At 52.4% G+C, this 27,021-nt stretch overlaps 1 protein-coding gene across 7 annotated transcripts; it reads left to right on the plus strand.

Annotated features, from left to right (window-relative positions):
• On the plus strand, nt 1-26,394 carry PSEN2 (presenilin 2). 7 transcript variants are annotated; one of them, XM_061382410.1, is made up of 14 exons: nt 1-107; nt 5,390-5,474; nt 5,995-6,031; nt 6,190-6,332; nt 10,868-11,028; nt 13,033-13,250; nt 14,423-14,564; nt 16,635-16,702; nt 17,397-17,617; nt 18,850-18,948; nt 19,684-19,767; nt 20,099-20,200; nt 24,051-24,169; nt 25,666-26,394. In XM_061382410.1, the coding sequence occupies exons 5-14, from the start codon at nt 10,888-10,890 to the stop codon at nt 25,819-25,821; spliced, it is 1,350 nt and encodes a 449-aa protein (XP_061238394.1). In that variant the 5' UTR covers nt 1-107; nt 5,390-5,474; nt 5,995-6,031; nt 6,190-6,332; nt 10,868-10,887; the 3' UTR covers nt 25,822-26,394. The 7 variants fall into 7 exon arrangements, with proteins under 7 accessions (XP_061238394.1, XP_061238398.1, XP_061238400.1 ...); XM_061382414.1 differs by having other exon boundaries at nt 20,102-20,200; XM_061382416.1 differs by having other exon boundaries at nt 6,232-6,332; nt 20,102-20,200.
• Nucleotides 26,395-27,021: the final 627 nt, after the last annotated feature.

Here is a 27,021-nt window from a genome sequence, read left to right on the forward strand (position 1 = left end):
TCGCCGACGGGGCGGGGCCGGGGCGGGCCGGGGGCGGGGCCTGCGCCGGCACCGGGTCTGCCGGGCGTTCGGCCAGTAAACACCGCTGGAGCTGCGCGGCGGAGCAGGTGAGCCGGCTGGATGGGGCCCGATCGCCCGGCGTTCGAAGGGCGCGAGGTGGAGCTGCACTCCGCAGGCGGGGCCTTGTCCTCCGCACGCCCCTCGCCGCGGCGGGTCGCGCCTCGGGGCGGTTCCGGGGATGCGGCCCCAGCAGCTGGGGAGGGGAGGGCGCCGGGACCGCTGCGATGGGGGCCGGCCCGGAACTGGCGAGTGGAGGAGCGCGGGGAGGGGCTCCAGGCCTCGGGCCTTCAGCGGGGCCGGGTTCTCCCCGCCGCCAGAGCCCCCGCCGCCGGAGCCCCCGCCGGAGTGGGCGCGGTGCGATCTGTTAAAGGGCCGGGACATTTAAAGAAGCAGCGCACGTGGGTCTCAAAGGCGTGCGGACGCAGCACTGTGGTCTCTCTCCTGGCTGGCACCTGATGGGCGCCCAGTCCTGCTGGCCTGCGACACGCGGCCCCGGGGTCTGCTTGGCAGTGGTAGGAGGGGAGGCGGAGGTCTTTCCGCCGGCTTGAGGAACAGGACCTAAGGACGGGCCTGGAGCCCCTAGTTTCCTTATCTGCGATGTTTGGCTGTTTTTTGATCAGGCATTTACAGCTCTGAGGAGACTCCCAGAATCTAGCTTTTGAAAAGCTGAATGAGCCCGAAACAGGAGCTAATTCCCATCCCAAATTTTATCAATGAAGAAACTCAGCCCTCAAAGCTAAAGTGACTTTGTTCAAGGTCACGCAGGTAGAATATATGAGAGCCAGGCTTCGAACCTGTTGTCCTGGACTCTAGTTCTCTTGTCCAGACCTGGGACTAGACCTCAGCCCTTGGACAGCTGGATGAAATGCCCCAGTCTGTGACTTAATGAGTATTCCCTTTTGACGGTATGAACTGTGGATTGTTGCAGTAGCTGCATCCTCAATTTATAGATGGATAGCCTGAGAGGCGGTTCCCATCCAGAGCAATCGCAGAGCCAGGTTGACCCAAAATTGACAGCGTGGGTTGCCAGCCTGTCCTGAGAGTAATTGATCATTATGGACCCGAGCTCTTCCCACATGGATGGCCCTGAATCAACATAGCCCCTTCTGTAGACACCTGAGTCTCCAAGGACTTCGGTTAAGACCTTTGGTAGTAATTAAAGGCTTTGTATAAGCTGCTGCAGGTGTGTGAGCCTCAGGTTCCCCTATGGGTGAACGTGGCTGTGTGGGGGCAGGAAAGTGTATTAGCAGCTATGTTTCCTGGGTCCAGCTGGTGAAGGGGCCTGAAGTCCTGTCTGCAGCTCAAAGCTGCAGCTTCAGCCACTCATGAGGCAGGTCATCCAGGTTCTCGCCTTGGGTGAATGTGGGAGCATTGAGGGCAGAGGCTGGAAGTGGAGGACTTCGTGGAATGTTACTGTGGAATGGGATGATGGTGCCTCGGGTTTTCAGGAAAAATTCTGTATCATTTGGTGTTGAAGTATTTGTGCACCAAGTCAAGAGTCTGATGTGTGCAGGGTTGGGAGGTAAATGCTCTGAGCCTGTCTGTTTGAAGAAGAGGAGGACAAGGAACAGCCTGGCCAGAGGCTGCTGCTCAACTGTGCCTGGGGGCCCTTAGCCCGCCCCACCTCCGCCACCCCCAGCTCCTCTGTGCCTGCTCACAGCCCCTCTGCACACATGTACACAGACTTTGCCAGAATGAGAGGTTCCACCTACCTTTGCCCCTCTTACATCATTTATGGTAATAATGACAATAACATCACTTGCAAGTTTGTTATATACAATAAAAAGCCATTCTGTACAGTAGTTGTCACAGTTATCTAAAGAGTTACCATCACACTGAAGTGGAAAGGGGAAGCTAAGGTTTACAGAAGGGGAAACTAAGGTTCAGGGCATTAAGGACCTTGTCTGGTTGTGTGGCTTCCGTGACTGTGAGTGCCAGCATTTGAACCCAGCTGGCTGTGTCTTCTGCATCTTTTGAGTTTTTGCTTGGAAGACCTCCCACTCTGACGCCCCACCCATGTGCCTGCACGACCGCCCAGGACATTGCTGTGGGGTCTCCGTTAGAAGCTACTTGGCAAAGCCAAAACAACAAAAAAAATTTCTTTAAGAAACTAAAGCATTGTGTGTACAGATCACCTTATGTTATTGAAGACACATTTGGCTGTTTTTCAGCTGTTGATTTGACTTTTAGACACTGTTTAGTTGGTAAGACTGGCAAGGCAACAAATGTTTCTGCAAATATTTCCACCTGTCCCTGGACTCCAGCAGCTGGGGGTGGGGCTGGGGGTGGAAGGCAAAGGGCTCTGAGGTTGGCATACCCTCCACACTGCCCCTGGCCGGGGCCTGGGGGTTTCTCCTCACCTTGAGCTGGCTGCATCTGACCTGGCCTTCAAACCTTGTAGAATCAGTGTTGCCTTCTTGACCAGGAGGTGGTGAGGCTGCTGTGTGATTACAGTCTGGGCAGAAGTAGTTTCAAAGGGATCCTCAGTAAAAACCGGATGTCCGGGAGGGGGATGATTACTGTCCATTCTTTCCATTGCCTGGGAGAATGGGTTGCTCGTTTATCTTTGCCAAAACACTGTCTTCCGGAGCAATGGGAAGAAAAGTTTAAAGGGCACTCACTTTCTGCTGTACCTTAACCAGAAACTTTCTGACTTTTTAAAAATGAAAGCAATATGTGTTCACTCTAGAAAATTCGGGAAATTTTTTTTCTTCAAGTCATCTGTTAGCCCCTAGTCCAAAGAACCACTCTTAACATGAACTTCCTTACAGTACTTTATGCACATACCTGTATTCATGTGTTAAAATATTAGAAGTAGGAAACTGAAGATGAAGTTTTGTATCCTACTTTTTGTGTTCATATTATGCCTTCAGAATTTTCCCTTTATTGAGTGTTCTTGGAAACCCATTGAGTATGTGACCCTCTCAAGTACTTGGAGCAGCAGGGAAGAGCTCCTCAATGGCAGTTTGGAGACCTGAGCCGTAACTGTGGCTTCTGGTCATGGGCCCCTGTCCTTTTGTCCGTCTGGGCTTCAGTTTTCCCAAGTATGAAATGGGGTGCTGACTGGATGGCCCTGAAGGTCCTTGCCAGCTCTGACCTCAGTCCATGGACGTGCCCTTTTGTTTGACAAAGTGTTCATGTTGCCAGCATGCCCCGGGCTGGGGCTGAAGAGGAAAACACTCAGGGCCTGAGTGAGGCGTGACCTTGGTACTCAACTCATGCCTGATGGTTTAGCATTTTTGTAGCTTTCCAAGGGGCCATCAACAGGCTTCTGTTGTCCTCTCTCACTGTGTCCCTGCCTTTATTTCATTATATTTACCCTTGATTGAACATCTACTCTGTGCTGGACACATTACACATTAGCTCTAGTTTTTACAGTAATCTTGCAAAGTGTGCCTATCTTACTTTTTACACAAGAGGAAATGGGCCATGTGAAGTTAAATTGTCCGAGTATGTGGTTCAGATCAATTGGCTAGCTGATTCAAACTCTGTCCATTTCTAAGGCTCAGCTTTTGACTGCTGTCTTGCTGCTTTTCATTGAAAGCAAAAACACGATTTATGGGAGGCTGCTCAAAGGTAGCTCGGTAGCTCATGGCCAGTGTGGCTACCTTCGCAGCATCCCTCTGTCACTTCCAAACTGCCCCTTTTCCAGGCTCCTTCAGGAAGTGAGAGAAAATGTTTACTGAGCACCTTTGAGTAGGAAAGGGCAGACAGAGGGAAATCTAGAGCTTGGGTCAAGGTTCAGGAGGCCCCAGAGGGTCGCCTGGGGCCTGTGACTCAAGAGAGTGGAGTGGTACTTCAGGGCCTTCCTGGGGCATGTGGGCTCCTGCTCCAGCTGAGGCCCCCTCCCTGTTCTGGGGAAAACCGTCCGGCAAGTGATGTGCATCACATTATGGGCTGGATGGATGGACAGATGGATGATGGCCAGCCAGGGCCCATACATGGTCAGGTGCCTGGGCCAGGGGAAATAGGCAGGCAGGCAGGCAAGCTGTGGAAATTTCTAAGGGAATTTCCTCACCCCGTATAAGGGAAGGCTGGGAACGCCCCAGGAGTCATGGAAGCTCTGTGAAGTACCCATGTGACCCTAGAAAGTGACCTTTTTAAAACCATTACTGCCCTCTTTGAGGGAGCACTGAAAATTAAAATGAACAAACAAGACAAAACAGAAACAGATTCATCTTGATGTTTGGCAGAAGCCAACGCAGTACTATAAGTGATTATCCTTCAATTAAAAATAAATTAATGAAAAACAAAAACAAAATAATGCTGCAATGAATAGGGGGGTGCATATATATATTTTTTGAATTAGTATTTTTATTTTCCTTCAATAAATATCATAAGGAGAATTGCAAAAAAAAAAAAAAGCAAAAATAGACCAGCAGATCGTGGTTACCAAGGGGGAGGTGCAAAATAAAAGCGGATTAAGAGGGACAAACAACCATGTATAAAATAAACGATACAAGCGTGTAATGTAGAGCACAGGGAATACAGCCAGTGCTTTAGCGTAACCTTATGTGGAATGTAATCTGTAAAAAGTTTTAAGTCACTTTGTTGTACACCTGAAACTTCTGTAATGTTGTAATGTTGTTCTTTCAATACTGAAAGAAAGAAAGTACTGTTAGCCCTGTGGAGACAAAGAAAGCAAGTACTCGGATCCAAGCCTTTCTCTTTGGCCCCACCTGTTGACTCCCAATTTTCTTTTGGAACCGAAATTTCCATGTTTTTCCTTGAGGCACTCTTGTTTACGATGGAATTTAAAAATCAATTTTCTACTTAGGTAGGAATCTATTTCGTAGTTAGGTCCATTGGCCTTAAATTTTAAGGTTAAAACCTTTGCATTTTTCTGAAATGAGAATCAGGTTGAGGAAACTGGGTCACCAGGGTTCCATAATAATTGCAGGAACTGCTGACACAGGCAAGGTTGAGGAAATTCCCTGGGTCAGACTCCCTTGGCTTGGCTCATTCAGCATTTGGATCCCATTCAGCTGATTAATGGGAGTGAACGGTGGCTTCTTTGGATGTTTGATTTTATATCCTAATCCAAGGAGTTTTCAGCCACAGTGCCTTGTTCTGGGAAGGGTTTCCAGGATGTAGTCTGGGGCACCTGTTCCTCCCATTGGCTTCTCTGCATTATCCTGTTGCTCCCTCGGAGAGAGTGGAGAGCTGGTTGCTATGGGGTTGATGGGATTTGACATCAGCAGGAGAGTCACCCAGCCCCACCCCCACCGGCCTGTGAGTCAGCCTCCCGGCGGGAGTTCTTGGCATCACTAGAGCTCTGATGTGGACAAACATCTAGCAAGACTATTTATCTGCATTTTTTCCCTCCAAGGATTGCAGAGTACCTTCAGGCTTCAGTTCCAACTTAGAAGCCAGAGGAATCCATCCCAGCTGCTCTGTTCTCCTTCAGGAACCAGGTAATAAGAGGGGTTAGGAGAAGATGTGAAAGCGGCTTCCCAAGGTCCCCCGAGTCCAGTGAGAGGGGATGTGGGAGAAGGCAGCATGGAAAAAAATCTGTCTAAATGTTGATACTTGTTATTTCCCCTTTAGCTTTACAAAAAACAGCAGACACAATTCATGTTTTGTTACGGAAGTTTTAAAAAATGCAGAAAAATATCATGTATCACCCTCAATCTCACTATCCAAAGATAAGCACCTTTAATGTTGTATAATATTTCTTGCCAGTCCTTCATATATATGTATACATTTGCTAAGAAAATTCAGATGCTTATATCTGTGGTTTTAAGTCTACTAAATTTAGCATCTTGGTGTTTTTTTCATGTTAGTAAATATTCTTTGAAGTAAGATTTTTATTAGTCATATATCGGATAGATATATTATCATACAAAGTCAGACATCTTAGTCATTTTCACTTAAAAAAATTATAAATGACTGCAACAACCATGTTTTCAGATAAATCTTTTATTATTTTCCTAGGACAGATTCCGAGAAGTTAGCATTTCAGGATAAAAAGGTATGAATGTTTTTAAAGCTCTTGATGTTTACTGCCTTCAGAAAGGCTGGTGCAGTTTGTACCAGGGATGCTTAAGATCCAGTTTTTTCACACCCTCCTTCCAGGTGGGCATTGCATGCGTACCTTGTCAGTCAGCTCACTGCATTCTCCCCCTGCAGCTCTCCTAGTCTGAGAAAGCTCCTGTTGCTCTTCCTCCCCAGTGGATCTCAGCCCAACCACAGGGTATTCAGGAGAAAGGACTGCTCATTCTTTCACACCGGCATTCAGTGAGCAAGTTGTGCAGAGCAGCAGGTGTGCTAAGGTAGGTGGTGAGGCCCTGCCCTTGCGACAAGGAAGTGAACTGTTACTGGGAGCTTTCAGTACTAAGTTTGGGCCCAGGCTGGGGCATCTGATTACTTGCCAGGACCAGCTCCAGGGAGGGTTTAACACCAGCCTAAGAATCGCCCAGGGACTGTCTCAAAATGCAGATCCCTGGACCTTTGGCCAGAATGAAACTTAGGATCCGCATTTTAAGTAAGCACCCTAACATCGTGTTTCAGAGCACAGAACTTGACCACCTTGGTCTAAGGATGACTTTGAACTTATCACTTTTAAAATCTTTTTCCTCATCTGTAAAATGAGGAATAACAGCAGCACAGTAAGTGCCCTGCATCGAACAAGTTCTGTTCCAAGAGGCCATAAATCCAATTTGTTCGTAAGTCCAACAAAGTTAGCCTAGGTACCCAACTAACACAATCGGCTTTATAGTACTATACTATAAGAGGTTTATACTTTCCACACAAATAATACATAAAAAGCAAACAGAAAATTTTTAATCTTACAGTACAGTACCTTGAAAAGTACGCCAGACATGCGAACTCACGTTCGAATCTCTGAAGTGTGCAGGTTGAAGGTTCGTATGTAGGGGACTGACTGTACCTCATTCCTGACTTGTGTTTAGTACACAGTGAGGGCTCAGCAGCTGCTCTGCCACCCTTCAGGTGGCCTGGGCTACGTTGCGAAACAGCATCTCCAGCATCTTACAGCTTTCTGAAAGTCCTAAGCCATGCCCTCAGATGCTGGGAGCCCCAGGAAGCACCTCCAGCTGTCCCCACCTCCTCCAGGCCCAGAGGGCTGTGATTAGGATGCCGTTGCTCCAACAGCCAAGACCAGCTCTTCCTGGCTGCAACCCCTCGATGCCCTGCTTTTCTGGGAGTTGTGGGCAGCATCCAGGGAGGGAGGGAATCTGCTCAGGAAGCATTTGTTTTCTGGTGAGGAGGCCATGCATTACATGTGGTGGATGGCAAAGCATGTTTTATAGCTTTCTGACTTTCTCCCTCTGCAGTGCAGTTTCACATGGAAGGGATATAGTCTGTTTTTAAACGTGCTCTCCCTGGGTGTGTCCACAGACTTTGGGAGGCAGACGTGTTTTCCTGGGATTTGGTGACCGGCTGAAGAAATGGAAATTGGAAAGGATTTAACTCCTACTTGATTGTGGGTCCCCTGCTTTTCTCTCCCCACCTGCCCTGTAGCTCCCTTTCTCCTTTAAGAAGCATCCTAGCCTCTTATTTGTCCAGTCCCCTCATGCTTTGCTCTAGGGACTGAGGCAGCCTGGCTGCCAGCAGCTGTGGTTCTGAAGGGTGAGCTCGCCTCTGCCCTGGGGGCTGCAGCCCTGCCGTTTAGATACAGGAACTCCTGATCTGCTCCTCCAGTCACTGCGAAGATAAATCCCAGGGCCTCTAAAGGCGTGGGAAGAACAGAAGGAGAGAGATGGTAACTAAATTATTAATTCACAGCCCAGACAAAACAAAGTATTGAAAGAGCTGCTACACTGTTCAAGATAGAATGTCCTAATTTAGCTTGAGGTGCAGCCAGCTCTGTGTTCCCTGTCGCTCTTTGAGTAAGAATGGACTCAGCATTGCCACAGGGTCAATGAGGGCATCTCCTGGGCCTGGGCAGGTGTATGTTTAGGATTTATCTAGTGGGGCCCACCATTGCAGAGGAGCTCTTTAGAGTTTTTCTGCCTGGGTCTCCATTAGGTAATTTCTTTCATTACTGTTACCATAGACGAAGGACGCTAAGAACTTCCCAAGGTCTGGGTGCTGAGGAGCAGATCTGCCTCCTGGGTCCTGGGCGGCACCACCCCTGGTGGCTCCAGGGAAGTGGCTCTGGGGAAGAGGCAGGAGGGCTCAGCCGGCCCTCTGTTCCCATACAGCACACTCTGGTCACATCCCTCTTTAATTCAGAAACCTTGGCTGCCCCCTCCCCTGGCTAGCTTCAGCTCCTCGTCCCCTGGCCAGGCCCCCACGCCCCTCCCTCGAATGGTCCCACCTCCCATCACTGCCTCCGTGGTCCCCATGCTTCAGCCACCTCAGCCTGCTGGATGTTGCAGAATTTCAAAGCCCCCATCCCGCCATCTGTTTATGAGGCTACTTCCACATGCCCCACCTACTTCAGCCTCTGCCTGGCAAGATATTCCTAACCTTTGTGTCTTGTTTCATGTGTCTTCCTCCTAAAGACTTGAGACGTCTACTCCCCACTGTTGATAGATTGCCCCCCACTTAGTCTTAACTCCAGTAGCACAGCGTCCTTGTCACCTCTCCTGGAAGTTACCTTATTCTGCTTCCTACTGATGTCACTACTGCTGTCTCTCTTATACTTGTTTCTCTGCTGAACCCAGGGGAGCTTACCTTGCTCATTTCGAATTCTTTGTAAGAGCTACGGGAAAGCCTTCTGTAAGGGCCCGAGTCAGTGAGTAGGATCAGGCTCTGCTGTGGGCCTGGACTTGGGGATGGAGCTGAAGTCCAGCTGGGAGTAATGCAGGCCACGGCCTGGGACACTGTCTTCAAAACAAAGCAGCAGCCTCAGAGCCTCTGCCAAGATGAATAGAACTGGCTGGCTCGGTGGAAGGAACCTGCCTGCCTTCTCCACTTGAAAATCATAGGGACTGTCCTGGCGGTCCAGTGGTTAAGACTTAGCCTTCCAGTGCAGGGGATGTGGGTTTGATCCCTGGTCGGGGAACTAAGATCCTGCGTCCCTAGTGGCCCCCTCTCCCAAAAACACCAAAACATAAAACAGAAGCGATATTGTAACAAATTCAATAAAGACTTTAAAAATGGTCCATATAGTAAAAAAAAAAAAAAAAGACACTGTGGAAATAGAATAAAAATGATCATAAATTTTGAGGGCCATTGACATGGAGATGAACTTTGAGACGAGAGCAGACCCGACTGTTCCTACTGGCGTGAGTCTTCCCCAGGGTCCCAGGAGGCAGATGATGGGGGAGCTGGCCCTGCTGGCAGTTCAGCTGACCTGCCCAGGGTGTTGGTAGGAGTTCGGGCTGCCCCAGCATCCACATGGTGCTGCTGGGTCCACACGCCACTCAGGGCAGCACAGCAGTGTCGAGGGGACAGGCTCCCTCCTCTGTGGCCCTTTCAGCTTTGGTTTTTCCTGTGGGTCCTGCCCTCAGCTATACTTCCCCAACACACACACACACACACACACACATACACACATGCATGCACGCTCCTCTCTTGTGGTCTCGGCTCACTGCCCCCGTGGCCGCAGCATCTAAACCTGTGACTCTCATCTCCCTCCCCTCCAGCTCAGACACTGGCCCTCAGCCGCCTCCCAGGCAGCTCCCTCCTTTCAACCATTTACATTTGGCAGATTTCCCCCAGCACCTTGTTCTCCCACCTCCTCTGTCCTACTCCCCGCCTGGCCGTGGTCCTGGACTCTGTCCTGTTGTGTCCCCAACATCTTGTCTGTATGGATCGTCTCCCCTCACTCCCATGCATCTTGCTGCTACCTTAGGCCCTGTTCACGACCCATCATTGTCTCCAAGGAGGTCACCTTTCCTTCTTTCTACTCTTTTCTGTCAGTGACCAGACTGAGATTTCTAACCAGAGATCTGATCTGTCACTGTGTCCTCGGGGGACAGAGCACACCTCCTTAGCATGGCGCTGGAGACCCTTCACTTGTCCACAGCAGTGACCCCCTCCCCAGCCCTGGCACTGCCAGGCTCAGGCTGAGACGTTCTTCACGCCCTCTGCCCTTCCCTCCCACCTGGGAGAGTCTGTGTCCATCACATGATGCTATCTTCTCCAGAAAACACTCCTGATCTCTGAGATTTAGTCCCTTCTATGCCTTTTAGTGAACACTTGGATTATAGAATTTGCCACATTGGACTGGTTTTTATTCTTTTAGGACAGACATGTCCTTGGCACATGATAGATGGTGGTCAGATATTTGTTGATTGAACGAATGATTGTGCTGAGAGTTTAGAGTGGCCCTGGTGTTTCTGGTTGGGAGTTTCGCCCCCATGGCCTGGATCCTCTCTAGCCAGTCCCTCTCGAGACTGCTGCAGCCCCAGTCATGGCTCCTGGGTACTGTCCTTTTTTCTTAAATGTTTATTTATTTATGGCTCTGTTGGGTCTTCACTGCTGCTCAGGCTTTTCTCTAGTTGCAGAGAGCAGGGGCTGCTCTCGTTGCGGTGCACGGGCTTCTCATTGCAGCGACTTCTGTTGTTTTGGAGCGTGGGTCTAGGGCACTCCGTCTTCGGTAGTTGTGGTTTCCGGGCTCTAGAGCACAGGCTCAGTAGTTGGGACACACGGGCTTCATTGCTCCTTGGCACGTGGGATCTTCCTGGATCAGGGATCGAACCCATGTCTCCTGCATTGGTAGGTGGATTCTTTACCACCGAGCCACTCGGGAAGCCCTATAGCAGTCCTTTGACAAATGCATCCTGGGTGGTCGCTGTGGGCAGGACCTGTGTCCAGGTTTTAAAGCCACCTCTCATCCTCCACTGCCTTTGCCTCTCAGGAGAGTGGCACGAAGACCCCTGTGCTCCTTTTCCAGGCACTTCCGGAGGCAGGGCCATGCTCACATTCATGGCCTCTGACAGCGAGGAAGAAGTGTGTGATGAGCGGACGTCCCTGATGTCAGCCGAGAGCCCCACGCCGCGCTCCTGCCAGGACGGCCGGCAGGGCCTGGAGGACGGAGAGAGTGCCGCCCAGTGGGTAGGTTCCTGCCAGCAGTCCGTGGTCTCCAGACGGGCTGCTGGTGTCCCATATCTCATGGATGGAAACCAGGCCTTCCCTGATGTGGGAGGGAGGGGAAGTGAAGGTGAGAACTGGTCAAAGTGGCAGGTGGCCCACCATGGTGGATCCTAGGTCTGCGAGGGCTTGATCGTAGATTCTGCACATGCACAGCCTGTCACAGACCGACTCTAGTAGACGGCGTCATCCACCCTGGCCCTGCCCCTTCGGTTCACCTTCCTATGCAGGTTACTGTTCCCACAGGAATCTGAGAGTGAGTGGATGCTGGGGCAGGCAGCACAGAGGCTGGAGGGAACCTTTTTTGGTAGATGGCTGGAGATGGGAACCGAGAGATTAGCTGATTTGTGTTTGACTTTTGAGCTGGGGATGTGTTTTAGTTCGTTCAGGCTGCCATAACAAAAATACCATAGACTGGGTGGCTTATAAACAGCAGAAGTGTATTTTTCATTGCTCTGGAGGTTGGGAGGTCAAGGTCAAGGCGCTGGCAGGTCTGATGTCTGATGAGGGCCCACTTCCTGGGTCGTAGGCAGCTGTGTTCCCTCTGTGTCCTCACAAGGCAGAAGGGTTAGGGAGCTTTCCTGGACACCCTTTATAAGGGTGCGAATGCCATTCTTGAGGGCTCCACTCTCATGACCTAATCACCTCCCAAAGCCTGTATCTCCAACACCATCATGTTGGGCATTAGGTTTCAACATGTGAATTTGGGGGTCACAAACATGCAGCCCATAGCAGGAAGGGTGTGCTGCACTGTGTGATTTTGCCTCTGCAGCCCAAAAGGCAGGAGATTATAACAGTATGAAGTGGAGCGTGTACTTGGGAAAGTCACTTAGTCAAGCTACCTCCCTCCTCATCAGGGTGAAACAGTATCTGAATTTGCCTAAAACCCATTCTCTATTTTGCCCATTCTAGTATTTTTCTTTCTTCCAGCCAGCCTCATTCCCCTTTGCTGTAGCTTGAACTCACTTCTTCGCCTGTCCTCCCTCTGGGCTCCGAGAGAGACCTCAGCAGCTCAAGGCCATGGCCCCACTACTCCTTAGCCAATTCTTGCTCGGTGTTTTGTCTTTAATCTCCTGGACTTTTTGTGCATTTCAGTTGTTTCAGTTCCTGTTCATTAACAGCTTTCCTTTCCTTCTCAGTTGAATATCTAGATGGAATTCTCTCTGCAAAAAACTGATGCCAAAGAGCAGTCACTTTTGATTTCTGTTTCACTTGGCTTTTGTCTTGGCTGTTACTGCAATTAACAAGGCAGCCAGTGATCCTGAACTGCCACAATTCTGAAACACATTCTTGAAGATCAGTGTATGTTAGTGTCTGGCAGGCATCCTATCCTCCTTTGCTGCCTCCTCGTTTATACTCTCCCACTTTCCCTAACCTGGATCCTCCCAGATGCTCAACGCCTAGTTAGCCTCCGGTTCAAAACTGCAAAGTTTGCATGCTTGGTTTTGGCGGGGGCAAAAATTTTAAAGTAATTTATTTCCCTGCAAATTCCCAGTGCCTTATTTGTTAATACAATCAAAGAGCGTCCCCATGTGTGCTGACCATTCTGGTTTGTGATTTTTCAACCAAAAATGTTTAGTCTCTGCCTTCCTCCCATCACCTGGCCTAGCTCCTCCCAAACTAGTATGGCCGTGTGACCAGAACTGAGTCCCTTCACTGAGGGAGGGAACAGATCTGCAGACCTGCTGCAGACCCATTCTGCAGACTGTCCTCGCCCATGGCTACCATGGCCTCCCTTCCTGCATCTGTGGTGGCTAGTGCCAACTCCTAGTCTCTAGTTGTCCTCATAAACTTCTCCATGTCCTGGAAAGCCACCACTCCCACATCTAAGCTGTAGCCCATAGACTGGTTCTTACATCTGAAAAGTGACATTCAAACTTCTCGTTTCCAGTTCACACACCCATGCTCTGTGTCAGTAGGGCTCCGCTGGGGGGCATCCCATGGTCCTCACAGCATGGTTTCCCACAGAGAAGCCAGGAGAGTGAGGAGGACCACGAGGAGGAGGACCCTGACCGCTACGTCTGCAGTGGGGTTCCTGGGCGGCCGCCAGGCCTGGAGGAGGAGCTGACCCTCAAATACGGGGCAAAGCACGTGATCATGTTGTTTGTGCCTGTCACACTGTGCATGATCGTGGTGGTGGCCACCATCAAGTCCGTGCGCTTCTACACAGAGAAGAATGGACAGCTGTGAGTTGGGGGCCAGGGGTGGGTGCGGGTGCAGGATTGGGGGAGGAGGGTGTAGCCTGTGTTGGCTACTGTACCTGCGGCCCCGTGGCAGCCACAGCAAAGAGCAGGGGTGGGGAGCTGCCTGAGTCCACACCCTGGTTCGTCCACAGCCTCCTGGCTGTGTGACCTGCCCAGGCACCTTCCTAACCGCTCTCGGCCTCAGTCTCCTCATCTGTATGATGGGTTTGATAGCAAGGTTACCAGGAGAACTGAGAGAGTTAATCCATGTGCAGCCCCTGCAGCCTGCTCTCACTGCAGGAGGTAGGTTCCCTGCTCCATCCCAGGTGTGGCGGTGCCACCTGTCGTTGCATGACCACAGACAAGTCTTTTTCTCTCTGGGCCTCTCATTCACTCTCCTGTGAATGTAAACTAAAGAGGACCACGCGATTTCTTAGCTCACTCCCAGACTCAGGAGGGAAATTTTATTTATCTTAATAAAGAGAATCCAGGAAGAAGCAGCAGCCTGGGTAAATGAGAAGCTTCCCTCTGCTCCCTCCCCCAGCCTCCCATGGTATCACTGCTGAGTACCTTCTTGAAACTTTTTTAAGGGAGTTTTTTTTACATTTTGTTTATGATTTTGATAATGAAAGGAGTAGAGAAAGAAGCCCTCGCCCTCAGGAAGCGTATAGTCTGTTGGGGACTCAGAGCAGCTCAGGCGAAAAGTGTTGAGACCTTGAGAACTTGGCAAACAGTTTGCTTCCCTAAGAGTGTGGGATCAATGAATTGCCTCTTGAGTTTATAGCTGCCTGTGCAGCTACTCGGCTACATGGGGTGTGGGTAGGGGTAGGAGTGGGGGTGGAGGCATCCTAGGCTTGATGGGGAAGTGGGTACAGAACTGGGGAGTGGGGTCAGCTGGGATAAGCACTTCTGGGAGAGGTTTTAGTTGGTGTGGGGGCCTGGGAGGCCATGGTAAAGACCAGTCAGGCCCTCCCATGTGGCTGCGTCAGCTCAGTTAGAAGCTGGAGTTAGGTGCCAGGGAGGCAGGACAGCTCGTGAGGATGGTGGGCAGCACTCACCAGGACAGCCAGAGTGCTGTGCTGAGGGCTGGGGATGCCCAGGGCGCCTGCATCTCCCTGGGCTGGGGGGCACAAGCAGGCCGGGTGCAGAGCTCTAGCCCTTGTCTCCTTCCTCAGCATCTATACCCCGTTCTCCGAGGACACGCCCTCAGTGGGCCAGCGGCTCCTCAACTCCGTGCTCAACACCCTCATCATGATCAGCGTCATTGTCACCATGACGATCTTCCTGGTTGTGCTCTACAAGTACCGCTGCTACAAGGTGAGCCGGTCTGCCTCCTGCCTGCCTGCCAGGCCTCAGGGCCTCTCATGCAGCAACCCTGGCTTTCATGCCTCAGGGCCTCTCATGCAGCAACCCTGGCTTTCATGCTTCAGGGCTTCTTACAAAGCAACCCTGGATTTCATGCCTCAGGGCCTCTTACGCAGCAGCCCTAGATTTTTTTTTTTTTTTTAAACAGAGTTCCTTTTTTCCTGTAAAACAGACCTCGAGTTTTAGAGCAATACCTCATTTTATTGGGTTTCACAGATACTGTGTTTTGTTTTGTTTTGTTTTGTTTTTTTACAAATTGAAGGTTTGTGGCAAATCTACATTGATCAAGTCTGTTGGTGCCATTTTTGCAACAGCATTATCTTCTAATTAATGCTGTTTTTAACATTTTTTTAGATATAATGCTATTGCACACTTAATTGACCTCAGTTCAAGCATTAACTTTTGCATGAGGTGGGAGACCAAAAAATTTGTGACTCTTTTTCATGTGATACTCACTTTATTGTGATCTGAAACCAAACCCGAGTATCCCTGAGGTTTGCCTGCACTTTCTCCCACCCGACTCCTGCCCCACCACGGGTTACCCGATACTCCTGTGCTTTCCACTTACACTTAATCCCACTTCACTGAGTTCCTCCATGCTGCGTTCATAGGGTCACTTCTCATATTCAGAAGTTAATTTTATTTTGCCTCTCCTTCTGAAGAAGTCAGATTTTCTATTTTAGGCTCCTTTCAACATATACTTCCCCTCCAAGCTTATTTTTATTTTCCCATTTGCCTTTCAGCTGGGGGTGTACAACTGCTATACCGAGGTCTTCCAGCTCCCAGAGACCTTTGGGTGGGCCCTGCTCTGCACAGCAGCTCTGGGGAGGAACAGGGGAGTTGAGTCCCACCTAGCCCAAATCGTTCACAGAGATCCATAAGCTTTTAGGCACGAGTTTCAGGCTTTTCTCCCGAGAAAGGCTTTGAAGCCATGAGGACTGAAAGGAAGTTGAACAAGACGTTACTGATTTTTAAACTGTTCACACACAGGCGTGTGCAGTACTGGATATTCAGGCTGCTGGCATCTGTGGAGCAGGTAGAGAGAGATGGAGAGCCTCAAATAGAGAGGGACTGGGTGGGGGTGAGCAGTGGGAGGGGCACGTCCAGGAGCTGGAGCTTCTTAGTAAATAGCTGCCTGTATAACCGAGGCAGAGTTTGTGATTGGGGCAGAGGTAGCCATGGATGGTGAGAAGTAGGGTGGAGGGCTTTTGTTTGGAGCAGAGACATGTATGAGGACAAGCCAGGCGCGGGGCCAGGGGAGAGCCAGCAGTGCCGTGGTGAGCAGGTGTCACATGACCACGCTAGGACCTGCTGGGAGGCTGCTGAGCCTCCATTCAGTCAGATTTACTCCACGACACGGACAAGAGGTGACGGTGGTTTGGGCAGGCTCGGGTGGGATGAGGAGGATCAGCACATACCGGCGTTGCCCCTTCTGCTTTGAACAGACAACCACGTGGCCGCTGCGGTCCCCAGTGGCCCGAGCTGGTGACTGATGGGTCTGTCCTCTGAGGAGGCAGGTTGCAGGGACCCCCCCCATCACCTTTGACCCTCCCTTATTTGGGCCAGGAGAGGAGGAGCCTTCCCTGACCACTGTGTCTAAAATAGAAGCGGTGGGTCTCTTGTCACTTTGCCCAGCCAGTTTTTTTTTCACAGCCTTTATCTCTTCCTGCTAGTGTGTGTCTATGTGTCTGTTGTCTCACTGCCCACACTTGGGGACATAGCACGTGGGAGCAGAAACCCAGCCAGCTTTCTCTCTAGAGCTTGGAATGTGCCAAGCGTGTCCTTTCCAGGTGACCAAGTAGAGAGCTAGGTGTTTAGGCATGAAGGATTTCCAGCTCCTTTGTATGCTTGCTGGGTTACCTGGAGAGAATGCCTTGAATGTCTGTGCCCTCCTTACTGCAAAACAGCCACCTTCCAGCATAGGCAGGAGGAGCCTAAGGAGGAAGGGTTTCTAGGCTTGGGAGTCAGTCCTGAGGACCAGGGGCCTGGGGGCCTGCCGTCACAATGCCTGTTTCCACCCAGTTCATCCACGGTTGGCTGATCATGTCCTCTCTGATGTTGCTCTTCCTCTTCACCTACATCTACCTCGGGTGAGTGGCCGCTGGGGGGCAGGAGGACCTTGGGTGAGTGGCTGCCGGCGGCAGCAGGTCCCCTGAGACCCCTTCCCTGTGGTCTGGGTGGGTCTGAAGGACCCGGGAGGGAAGGGCGCCCCTCGGGCTCCATGCTTGCCCCTTGTTGCTGCTCCAGGAGCCTGGCCTCCTTGACACTGGAGTGGAGCCCTTCATTGGGCCACACGTCTCCTTCTAGTTCCTGATTTAAAACAAAGACTCAGAGTCATCACAGAGAAGGCTGTGAACCCCAGCAGAGGCAGGGATCAGAAAGGCCTCAAAATTTACATTCCAATCTTTGGGCTGGGACTGGGTCCCTCCTAGTTTTGGGGGAAGGTGGTCTCTCTTGCCCTGTATTTAGGACATCAGCCTAACCCAGGGGCCCAAAAAGACTGGAGGCACAGGAGAAAACACTTTTCCAAAGATCTTTTCCTCGGGCAGAGGGTCGTCCAGCCCAAGGACAAGATGTTGGTGTACTCCCCACCTTGTTTCAGAATGTATTTCAAGGGGTTACCTGTAGGGCTCATGGAAATGGGGAAGGCGATGTTAATAAAAGAGCCAGAGATTGGGAAAACCCAGGCTGGGACTTGGTGATTGAGGGTGTTGGACTGCCTGCCTCAGGGTCTGACATCTCCAGTGAGTGCCCCAGCCCCCGGGCTCCACTTTGGTCCCACAGGGAAGTGCTCAAGACCTACAATGTGGCCATGGACTACCCCACCCTGTTCCTGACCGTCTGGAACTTCGGGGCGGTGGGCATGGTGTGCATCCACTGGAAGGGCCCCCTAGTGCTGCAGCAGGCCTACCTCATCATGATCAGCGCGCTCATGGCCTTGGTGTTCATCAAGTACCTCCCAGAGTGGTCCGCCTGGGTCATTCTGGGCGCCATCTCCGTGTATGGTAGGTGGGCCGCCAGCCTGGTGGGAGGCTGTGGAGTGACATCCAGGGCTGAGTCCTGACTGCTGGACAGGCTTGGTGGGTGCTGAGACGTGCCCCCCACTTCCCTTCAACCCCCCAGGGAGGCCTGGATGGTCTCCCTTCTGAGAAGTTCACCTTCATAAAAACAAACCGGGTCCTATGGAATCATGACTGTTGACATGATTACTAATAACAGCAAATGTTTACTGAGCACTCGCACCCTTAAGCACTTTGTACGTCAGATGTCATTTACTCCTCAGAACAACCCTGAGATTGGGCACAGTACCAGTAAATAGTGAGTACCCCAGATGTGAGCTGCTCTTTAATTAGTATAATATTGTCTTGGTATCCTTGGGGGACTGGTTCCAGTATCCCCTGAGGTACCAAAGTCCAAGGATGCTCAAATCTCTTACATAAAATGACATAGGATTTGCATATAACTTATGTACATCCTCCCAAATACTGTATGTTTTTTTAAGACTTTTTTTTTTGATGTGGACCATTTTTAGTCTTTATTGAATTTGTTACAGTGTTGTTTCTGTTTTATACTTTGACATTTTTTGGCTGTGAGGCATGTGGGATCTTAGCTACCCTACTAGGGATCAAACCCACACCCCTGCAGTGGAAGGCGAAGTCTTTACCACTGGGCCAGGGAAGTCCCCTCCCAAATATTTTAAATTATCTCTAGATTACTTATATAGTACAACATAAGTGATATATAAATAGCTGTTAATGTAAATGACATTTACAATTGCCAGTGTGCAGCAAATACTGGTTTTGGGAACTTGCTGGAATTATTTTCTGAAATTTTTGATCCACGGCTGGTTGAATCTATGGATACAGAACCCAGAGATCTGGAAAGCCGACTGTATTAGTGAGATTACCATCACCAGTACTGCTTCTTACATTCTTAGGATAAGGAATTTGGGGCTCAGAGAAATGGGACTTCAAGCCCATCCTCTGGGTCTCTGAGCCACACAACAGCAGTCCCTGTTTGCAGTTAGCCCGCTCAGACCCCACCATGGGCTCCAGCCAGTGCAGGCTCTAGGGATTGAGGCTGAAACCCAAGGGTGGGGTTGCTGAAACAACAGGGGGCCATGGTTGGAGAGCCTTGCCCTGAGGTTCCAGGATACACTCGCCTGGGCCTGGTGTTAGAGCGCTGGCTGGGAATAAACGTCTTTCTTAATGTGCCAGGGATGACTTTGCTTTCCCAGATCTTGTGGCTGTGCTGTGCCCCAAAGGGCCACTGAGGATGCTCGTGGAAACCGCGCAGGAGAGAAATGAGCCCATATTCCCTGCCCTCATATACTCATGTGAGTGACCCCCGTGCTTCCTTCAGATGTGGGAACCAGGGTTTGCATTGGCCTTGGCTTTCAGAGTTGATGGGGAGACAATTAACCTTTTTCCTAACCAAAGGAAGGGAGGCAGCCTTGGTGATCCCAGAAGGGGTCTACCTTCCTGAGATGAAGGTGGGCTGCGTCCTGCTGTGGCTCAGGAAGAAGCTTGGACATTTAGAGCAGGAAGAGGGCTTCCAGGAGTGTGGCCCGCCCGCAGTTTCATCTCAGCCAGACTCATGCAGTGGGCATGGGCCGCGTTCCCATGAGCCCGAGGCCACCCACTCAGCTCTCCAGGCCCCTGGAAAGGGACTTTGGGGAGGGACTGTTCAGGGTAGGGGTCTGGGGAGGTGGGTGGCAGGATGCCTGCCTTTCCCTGGGCTTTCTCAACAACTGAAGCTCAGTCTCTAAAGAAGCACTCTCGGGGTTGCTGCTGGCCTCAGGGCCAGTGTGCAGGGATCTCTATTTATAAAAGCATCAGCAAGCATGCACTGATGGTGGGCACTTTGTGGTGGGCACTGTGCTGCGTGTTGGATGTGCAGTGGAGTCTGGACCCCCAGAGGCCCCATAACAGAGGCCATAAGCAAATACCCACAGGGACTGAGGGTCCCGTGCAGGCTTTCTGGGGACACAGACTGTCCCACTTGCCTCCCTTGCCCCGGGGGCAGCCATAGTTAGTAGTGTCTGAGGCTGGACCCTTTTCTCCTTCCCCAGCCGCCATGGTGTGGACCGTGGGCATGGCCAAGCTGGACCCTTCCTCTCAGGGAGCCCTTCAGCTCCCCTACGACCCGGAGATGGGTGAGTATCAGGGGACTGACAGCCTGTCATCATGGGGGGTGCTTTTCACTACACCCTGCTCAGCTGCCTGGCCTCTCTGAGAGGCACAAGGACAGGAAGGGCAGGGAAGACTGCCTCCGGGCACGCACACACTAGGGATTGGGTGCAGGTGGAGCTTCGCTCCTCTGCCTCAGCCCCGCTTCTCTCCCTTCCCATCCCTTGCTGTGTGGTCTGGAGAATCCTCTCTGTCGGGCTGGGCATGGTGCGGGGTGGGGCAGGGAAGCCCTGGGCTCAGAGAACCCTTTGACCCCGTCTTGTCTCTCTCCCTCCTCACATGACAATGGACACCCAGAAGAAGACTCCTATGACAGTTTTGGGGAACCCTCGTACCCTGACGTCTTTGAGCCCCCGCTGCCTGGCTACCCGGGGGAGGAGCTGGAGGAAGAGGAGGAAAGTAAGGTGTCCAGATGGACGGTCTGCGGGGCACGGGGTGGGGCTTCCTGAGGTTAGGGAGGAGCCCGTTTGACATCAGAGATACTTTACAAAGTCAGAGAGAAGCCTGCCAAGGCGCAGTCCTATGGGCAGACCATGGGGACTTAACACCCAGGCTACCTCGTGTGTGACAGATGTTGGCCGTATGCCCACTCTGCACTGGGGGGTGATCGTACGGGTGCTGCTCTGGGGGTGCTGCTATGTGGGCATGGGCACTAACCACTCTCTCGGGAGCTGGGAGGACCGCTCAGAAGAACATAGGGTGGTAGGGGCACTGACAAGGCCGTTGACCTGCTTGAAGGGGTCAGAGGAAGTCTCTTGAGGAAGTAACTTCTAAGCTGAGCTCCAGAGGCTGAGGACACAGAGGGGAACACACAGTGCAAAGGGGTTTGGTTTCCAGCCGAGGGTGCCTTGGGAGCAGTGACCCTGGGGCTGACTTAGAGGAAGTGGAAGCTGGATGCTGAGACCCAAGTGCAGAGATGGGGCCGGGAGACAGACAGGGGCTCCAGGGGCCTTCTGGATCAAGATGGGGGTTCTCATCTGTGTCCTGTGAGCAGTGGGAGCCGTGGGATGGGGAGGGGTTTGAGCTGTGCGGGAGGAGGGAGACGACGGGGAGGGGCAGGGCTGTGGCGGGGACAGTGTGTGCTCGAGTAGCCGGAGGCCGTCCCAGTGCAGCTGTGGGGTCGCAGGCGTGGGTCCTGTGTTCTGGGGGTGAGCTGGGCTGCACGGGCCGGCGCTACCAGCACTGCCCCACACTGGGGCTATGGAGCATAAGACGGGCAGAGTTGGGGTGCAGGCTTCCCCCAGGCAGAGCCCCGAGTGGCTGGGAGCAGAAGGAGCAGGTGTGGAAGACAATCTTGAAGACACGCCCAAAGACCTTCTGATACATGGTTATGTTTCCAAGTGGATTAAAATAACCAACCAGCACACATATATGGACCACCAGTGTGTGCCGGGAGGCACGTGGGAGCCAGGGAGATGCTGCTGGATTAACACAGCTGCTGCCCTTGAGAAGTTCCCCACGGAGCAGCCCAAGTCAGGGGAGGTTAGGTAAAAAGTACTCAGGACGGACGTGGGGAAGACAATTGGCTGGAGGCTGGACTGAAAGGACAAGTCGGCAGTCACCCAGCACACAGGCAGCTGGGCCGGAGATAGGCCTGGCGCTGAGCCCCCGCCCTAATCAGCACGGATCCCACGTGGGCACCATCCCCACACGACCACCCACCTTTCACATGCCAGCCACAAGCTCTGGGGGTCTCCAGGCCACCCACACTTCTGACCGACTGGCTACAAATCTGGGGATTCTCACAACTCCATCAGGTTGGAAAATGTACTAGAATGACTCTCGGAACTCAGAAAAGTGCTATACATATCATTACAGCTTTATTGATATTATAAAGGATATAAATGAGGACCAGCCGGCCAAATGAAGAGCCACATAGGGTGAGGTCTGGGAAGGTGCTCTCTGCCCCTGGGACCCGGGAATCTCCCCCACCCCTGCACATGGATGTGTGTACCGAGTTCCAGTGTCAGAGTTTTTACTGGGGTCTCATTACATAGGCATAATGGATTGAGTCCTTGCTCATGACATTGGACTTCATCTCCAGGCTGCCTCCTCTCCCCAGACTCAGCCTAGCCTGGAGTCCCAACCTCCTTATCACATGGTTGGTCTTTCTGGTGGGCTCCCGTCTATGGGGTCGCACAGAGTTGGACGCAACTGAAGCGACTTAGCAGCAGCAGCAACAGCAGCAGTGCCATCCTCTCACTTGCATAAATGATCCAAGGGGCTGCTGAACAACAAAGATACTCCCGTCCCTGGGGAAATTCCAAGGATTTGGTCTCCCTCCCAGAATGAAGGACAAAGGCTGGTTAGATTCTGTTCCACAACAGCATTGGCAAAGGCTCAGATGAGAGGGGAGGAAGCCATCTGGGAGCTCTGGGATGTTTAGTGGCCAGAGAAGCTGGGGGCCAGACCTTCAAGGGTGAGCGGTACTCATGGGAGTTCAGACTTCATCCTGGAGGCTATGGGGAACCATTAGGGGTTTGTTGCAGGGAATTAAAGTGAGCAGAGCTGCATCCCAGACAGATCCCAGGTGGCCACAGGAGCACAGACTGCTGGAGGATTGGGTGAGGGAAGAGCCAGAAGGGCCCGACTCGGGCACCACCACCTGCATGGGAGGCACCAGGAGGACCCGGCTGGACAAGGGATGGACAGGGAGGTGGGGAGAGGGATGAGAGGAGGGGCCGGCAGGTGGGAGGCTCTGGAGGACCTCAGGTGGAGAAGCCAGAGACTCAGGAGGGGGAGTAGTGCTCAGGAAGGTCAGGGTTCCAGGCCCGAAGAGGAGTCACCAGGATATACTTGTGAAATACGTGGGTCCCCACAAGGTACCCAGGAAGGGTGCAGGGTCAGAGTGGAGACCAGAGGGCCTGTGTGGGCGATGTTAAAGGGATGAAGGGAAGGTCGCTTGTGGAGAATCCTGGGGAGTAGACAGGGCAGGGTGCTGAGATAGACAGCATGGGGGGTGGTGGTCCACGGAGGCCTGGTGATGGCCTTGCCTGAGCACACTGATTGGTGGATGTGGGACTTGCTGCCTCAGGTCTCCGAAGTGCCTGCTAGGTGAGCACAGTTCCTTTGAGAAAGAACTGATTGAAAAGGGAGAGAGAAGGGAGGGGAGAGCAGGCAGAACAGGGAGGCAGGAGCCGGGGTGGTAGCAAGAGACCCGCAGGAGCAGTGGTCTCTGTAAGAGGGCAGAGCTTACAAGTTTGCCAAAGTGAGGAAGTTGGGAGTGGTGGGGCTGATGGAAGGGACAGACTAAGGAAGGAAGGGTAAGGTGCTTCTTGCTTGGAGCCCAGAGAGGAGAGGGGAGTGGGTTCAGACGGGGCAGAGCATGTTTCCTTGATGCAGACCCGCTCAATTCCATTTGAGTCTGTTTCATAAGCATTTTTGTTGTCCATGATGAATGAAATTATCCTATAAGAAGGTGTACAGGGCAATTGTACTAAAGGAAACAAAACATTCTAGAAGCTCATTTCCTTTTCACTAATGGATACACTAGTTACAAGTTACGTTTATCTTCCCTGGTGGCTCAGTGGTAAAGAATCTGCCCACAATGTGGGAGAGTGGATTTGATCCCTGGGTCAGGAAGATCGCCTGAAGAAGGAAATAGCAACCCACTCCAGTACTCTTGCCTGGGAAATTTCCATGGACAGAGAAGCCTGGTAGGCTACAGTCCATGGGGCCGAAAGAATCGGACATGACTTAGCGGCTACACAATAACAACAGAGTTGATTTACAATATACATTTATCTCTTATACATTTACCTCTTATATATTAGTCTCTAGAGGACCTCGGTTATCATATATGTTCTTAAAAGCAAAGAAATTAAATTTCCTAAAAAGCATTTATAATTCATACTCACCGCTCAGTTGGTTAACTTCCCACCAGCCCTGGACAATGGATTATATTCACTCTTGTCTTTACTCAAACCAAGTACCAAGCACCAGTTTTGCATGAATTATCAGAAATGCTGGCTTTGCATAGCCCAGAATGCAAGTCAGCCAGACCACAGGTTTCCCCCTTTTTCCCACTGGCTGCTGTTTTTCTGAGACAGCTAATCCTTGTTCCAGAGTCCAGGTGAGGTGGGCTAGGCAGTGACACCACCCATCAGCCCTCTGAGGTCCCCAGGCCTCTGGGCCCTGGGTCCCCTGGGCTGAGCCACGTGCCTGGGCTGTTCGGCTGGGGTCAGCCTTCTCTGCTGCTTCCTCCCAGGGCTTCTGAGACCTACGGGTTCCCTCTCTCTCCACCACACAGGGGGCGTGAAGCTCGGCCTCGGAGACTTCATCTTCTACAGTGTGCTGGTGGGCAAGGCGGCCGCCACGGGCAGCGGGGACTGGAACACCACACTGGCCTGCTTTGTGGCCATCCTCATTGTGAGTGGGCCCAGGGTGCTCCCCTCCCGCCCCTGGGCAGTGGGGGTCTTCATGGGGGGCCCAGGAGACCCAGGGAGTTTTCAGATGCTGCTCTCCCTCGGAAGGGCTGCGCAGGGTTGCCAGAAAGATCCTCAGGATGAGACCAAGGTTCACAGGAGGATCTGGTCGTCAGTAGGTGCAGGCATGGTGCAGGGAGGGTGACCCGGAGCTCTGGCGTTACTGAGTGTGCGTGCTGGGTGCCAAGGTCTTGGCTAACTCTGTACGTTTGTCTCACTGCACCTTGAGGTAGGGATGGTGACCTGAAATGTTTGGAAGATGGAGCAGGGTGAGGGCCTGGCCATGGGCACAAAGCTGCGAGGCCCGAGCTGTGATGTGAACTGAGGTCTCTGACTCCCGGGCTGTGTGTTTTCCCTCCACAGCACCCAGACATCATGCAGTTCTGAGTCCCCACGGGATCTCCTGGGGCTTGAGAGGGGGGCCCCTCATTCTGAACCCCAGCGGTGAAATTTGAAGGCCCGTATTGTCACTTAGGGGCTTCTCAGGTGGCGCTAGTGATAAAAGAACCCACCTGCCAATGTAGGAGACACAAGAGACGCAGGTTTGATCCCTGGGTCAGGAGGATCCCCTGGAGGAGGAAATGGCAATCCACTCCAGTATTCTTGCCTGGAGAATCCCATGGACAGAGGAGCTCAGCGGACTACAGTCCATAGGGTCACAAAGAGTCGGACACGACTGCAGAGACTCAGCACCCGTAGTCACTTACCATGATCAGGTACACGTAATGGGGACGCATCTGTGATGACTGGTGGAGGTGGAGGCCCCGAACAGCCCACACTCAGTGCTCTGCCTGGTGAACCTGGGGCATCGCGTGGCAGGTTAGGACCAAGGCTCCAGTTCTTTGGACATTTCTATTTGCCCACAGTGTGTGTCAAGGACCAGGTAGGGGATGCCCAGGCTCCTCCACTTCCAGACTGTCTGCCCTGAAGCCCTGCTCTCCCCGGGGAGAGGACAGGCACTCTGGTTCCCTGTCCCCACCCTGGACCACTGCCTGCATCGGCTGGGGCAGGGACAGGATAGGCAACCACCGCGCCTGCTTACGGCGGGGGGCCAGGGGGTGGTCACTCGGCATCTTGGTTCCCTTGGTGTCTGCTGAGAACAGTGCTGCCTTTCAGTCAGACCTGTCCAGTTTTCGCATAAATACATGTCCCCTGGGGGAAGGCTTCATGCCATCAGGTCACACGGCCAGGGGAGGTGGTCCGGTAGCAGCGGCCCAGTTCACGAGGCCTGCTTGCTGGTTCATCCACTCGTGTGCAAGGCGTTAGTACTGGCTGAGAGCCTCCGCCCCCACGCACCTCACGGAGCTGCGGAGAGGACCAGGGGAGGTGCTGGGGTGTCAGGGCTCCTGAGCCCACACCCTGAGCTGTCACTAACTGCTCCCCTCCCCCCGTCCAACCGGTGGTCACCTTCTCCCGCTCCCCCGCCTCTGTGTCCGGCAGGGTTTGTGTCTGACCCTCCTGCTGCTCGCCGTGTTCAAGAAGGCGCTGCCCGCCCTCCCCATCTCCATCACGTTCGGGCTCATCTTCTACTTCTCCACGGACAACCTGGTGCGGCCTTTCATGGACACCCTGGCCTCCCATCAGCTCTACATCTGAGGGGACGCGGGCGCCATGGGCTGGAAGCTGTAGGAAGCGGTAACCGGAGGCAGCTGTATGATTTTACACTCTAGTGCCATATATTTTTAAGACTTTTCTTTCCTTTAAAAGCAAGTGAGGATGAAAAAGGCTTGTGTTAACTTGGTGAAGAGGAAGGGCCAGCTTTGTGGTGCTAGCGGCTTTGTCGCGGGGCATGGCTCACCCCCTCGTGAGCACTCGCTTCACCGACAGGAAACCCGGGAAGTCGGGCCAGAGGAGCTGAGGACGGTTCCGAGACGTGGGGGGCGTGGGGAAGGCCCCCTGCTCTCACCCCCCCAGCCTGGTGTCCTCGGAGAAGGCCAAGACGGAGGACGAGGCAAGGCTGTCTGGGACCAGGAGGCCGTGCCCGGGATGGCACAAAGCGCCTGGTCACTCTGACTGGAGAGGAAAAGCCAATTTTCTCTGCAAGGAATGTTCCCAACGCTTTGTCTATGATGTCATCATTATCTGATTACCTTTAGAGTCCTTGTCACAGCAGTTGTTGCTGGGAAGTGTCTTAATATTACCATCAATAAATAGCCGAATCCTGTCACAGTGCTGGGGTCTGGTCTGTTTGTCAGTGTGGGCCCTCTCCCTGCCTCTCCTGGGAGAACGTGTGTGCTCTGGCCATGGAAGGGAAGAGATCTGCCCATTGTGAAGGAGAGAGGCTTAAATGCCCCCCTTTCTGCATCATTTTCTTGAGCTAGGTTTCCTAAGCAGAGGCATGCCGGCTGACAGCTGGGCAGGTGCCGGCCGGCTGTCATCAGAAACACTGCAAGGTTGCCAAAACACCGGAGGAACGCACAGTGCTGGTTCTCAGCAGTGGCTGCAGGGGGTGGGGCGGGGCGGGGGTCGGGGTGGGGAGCTCAGGAACCTGTTCTCCCTTCCTTCTGTGGTCATATCTCTGGGCACTGCGTGGGGCGAGGTGGGGGTGCAGATTGGTTTTTCCTTTTTCTTCCTTTTTTTTCCAGGATGGGTCATTTTGAAAGTTTCTATTGAATTTGTTACAATGCTGCTTCTCTTTTGTGTTTTGGCCTGGAGGACTGTTAGGATTTTAGCTCCCCGACCAGGGGTGGAGCCCACACCTCCTGCATTGGGAGGCAAAGTCTTAACCACTGGACCACCAGAGAGTCCCTTCTGTTTTTTTTTTCCTCTACATCATTCACAGGCTGCGAAGAGAAG

This window comes from Bos javanicus, chromosome 16, assembly GCF_032452875.1.
Source record: "Bos javanicus breed banteng chromosome 16, ARS-OSU_banteng_1.0, whole genome shotgun sequence".
Classification (NCBI taxonomy): domain Eukaryota; kingdom Metazoa; phylum Chordata; class Mammalia; order Artiodactyla; family Bovidae; genus Bos; species Bos javanicus.

Excerpts from the sequence above, each read along its gene's own strand:
- PSEN2 (XM_061382410.1), top strand. The coding sequence starts at position 10,888 with ATGCTCACATTCATGGCCTCTGACAGCGAGGAAGAAGTGTGTGATGAG. Across the intron at positions 14,565-16,634 it reads ACAAGTACCGCTGCTACAAG|TTCATCCACGGTTGGCTGAT; the intron begins GTGAGCCGGTCT and ends GTTTCCACCCAG. Across the intron at positions 20,201-24,050 it reads GCTGGAGGAAGAGGAGGAAA|GGGGCGTGAAGCTCGGCCTC; the intron begins GTAAGGTGTCCA and ends TCCACCACACAG.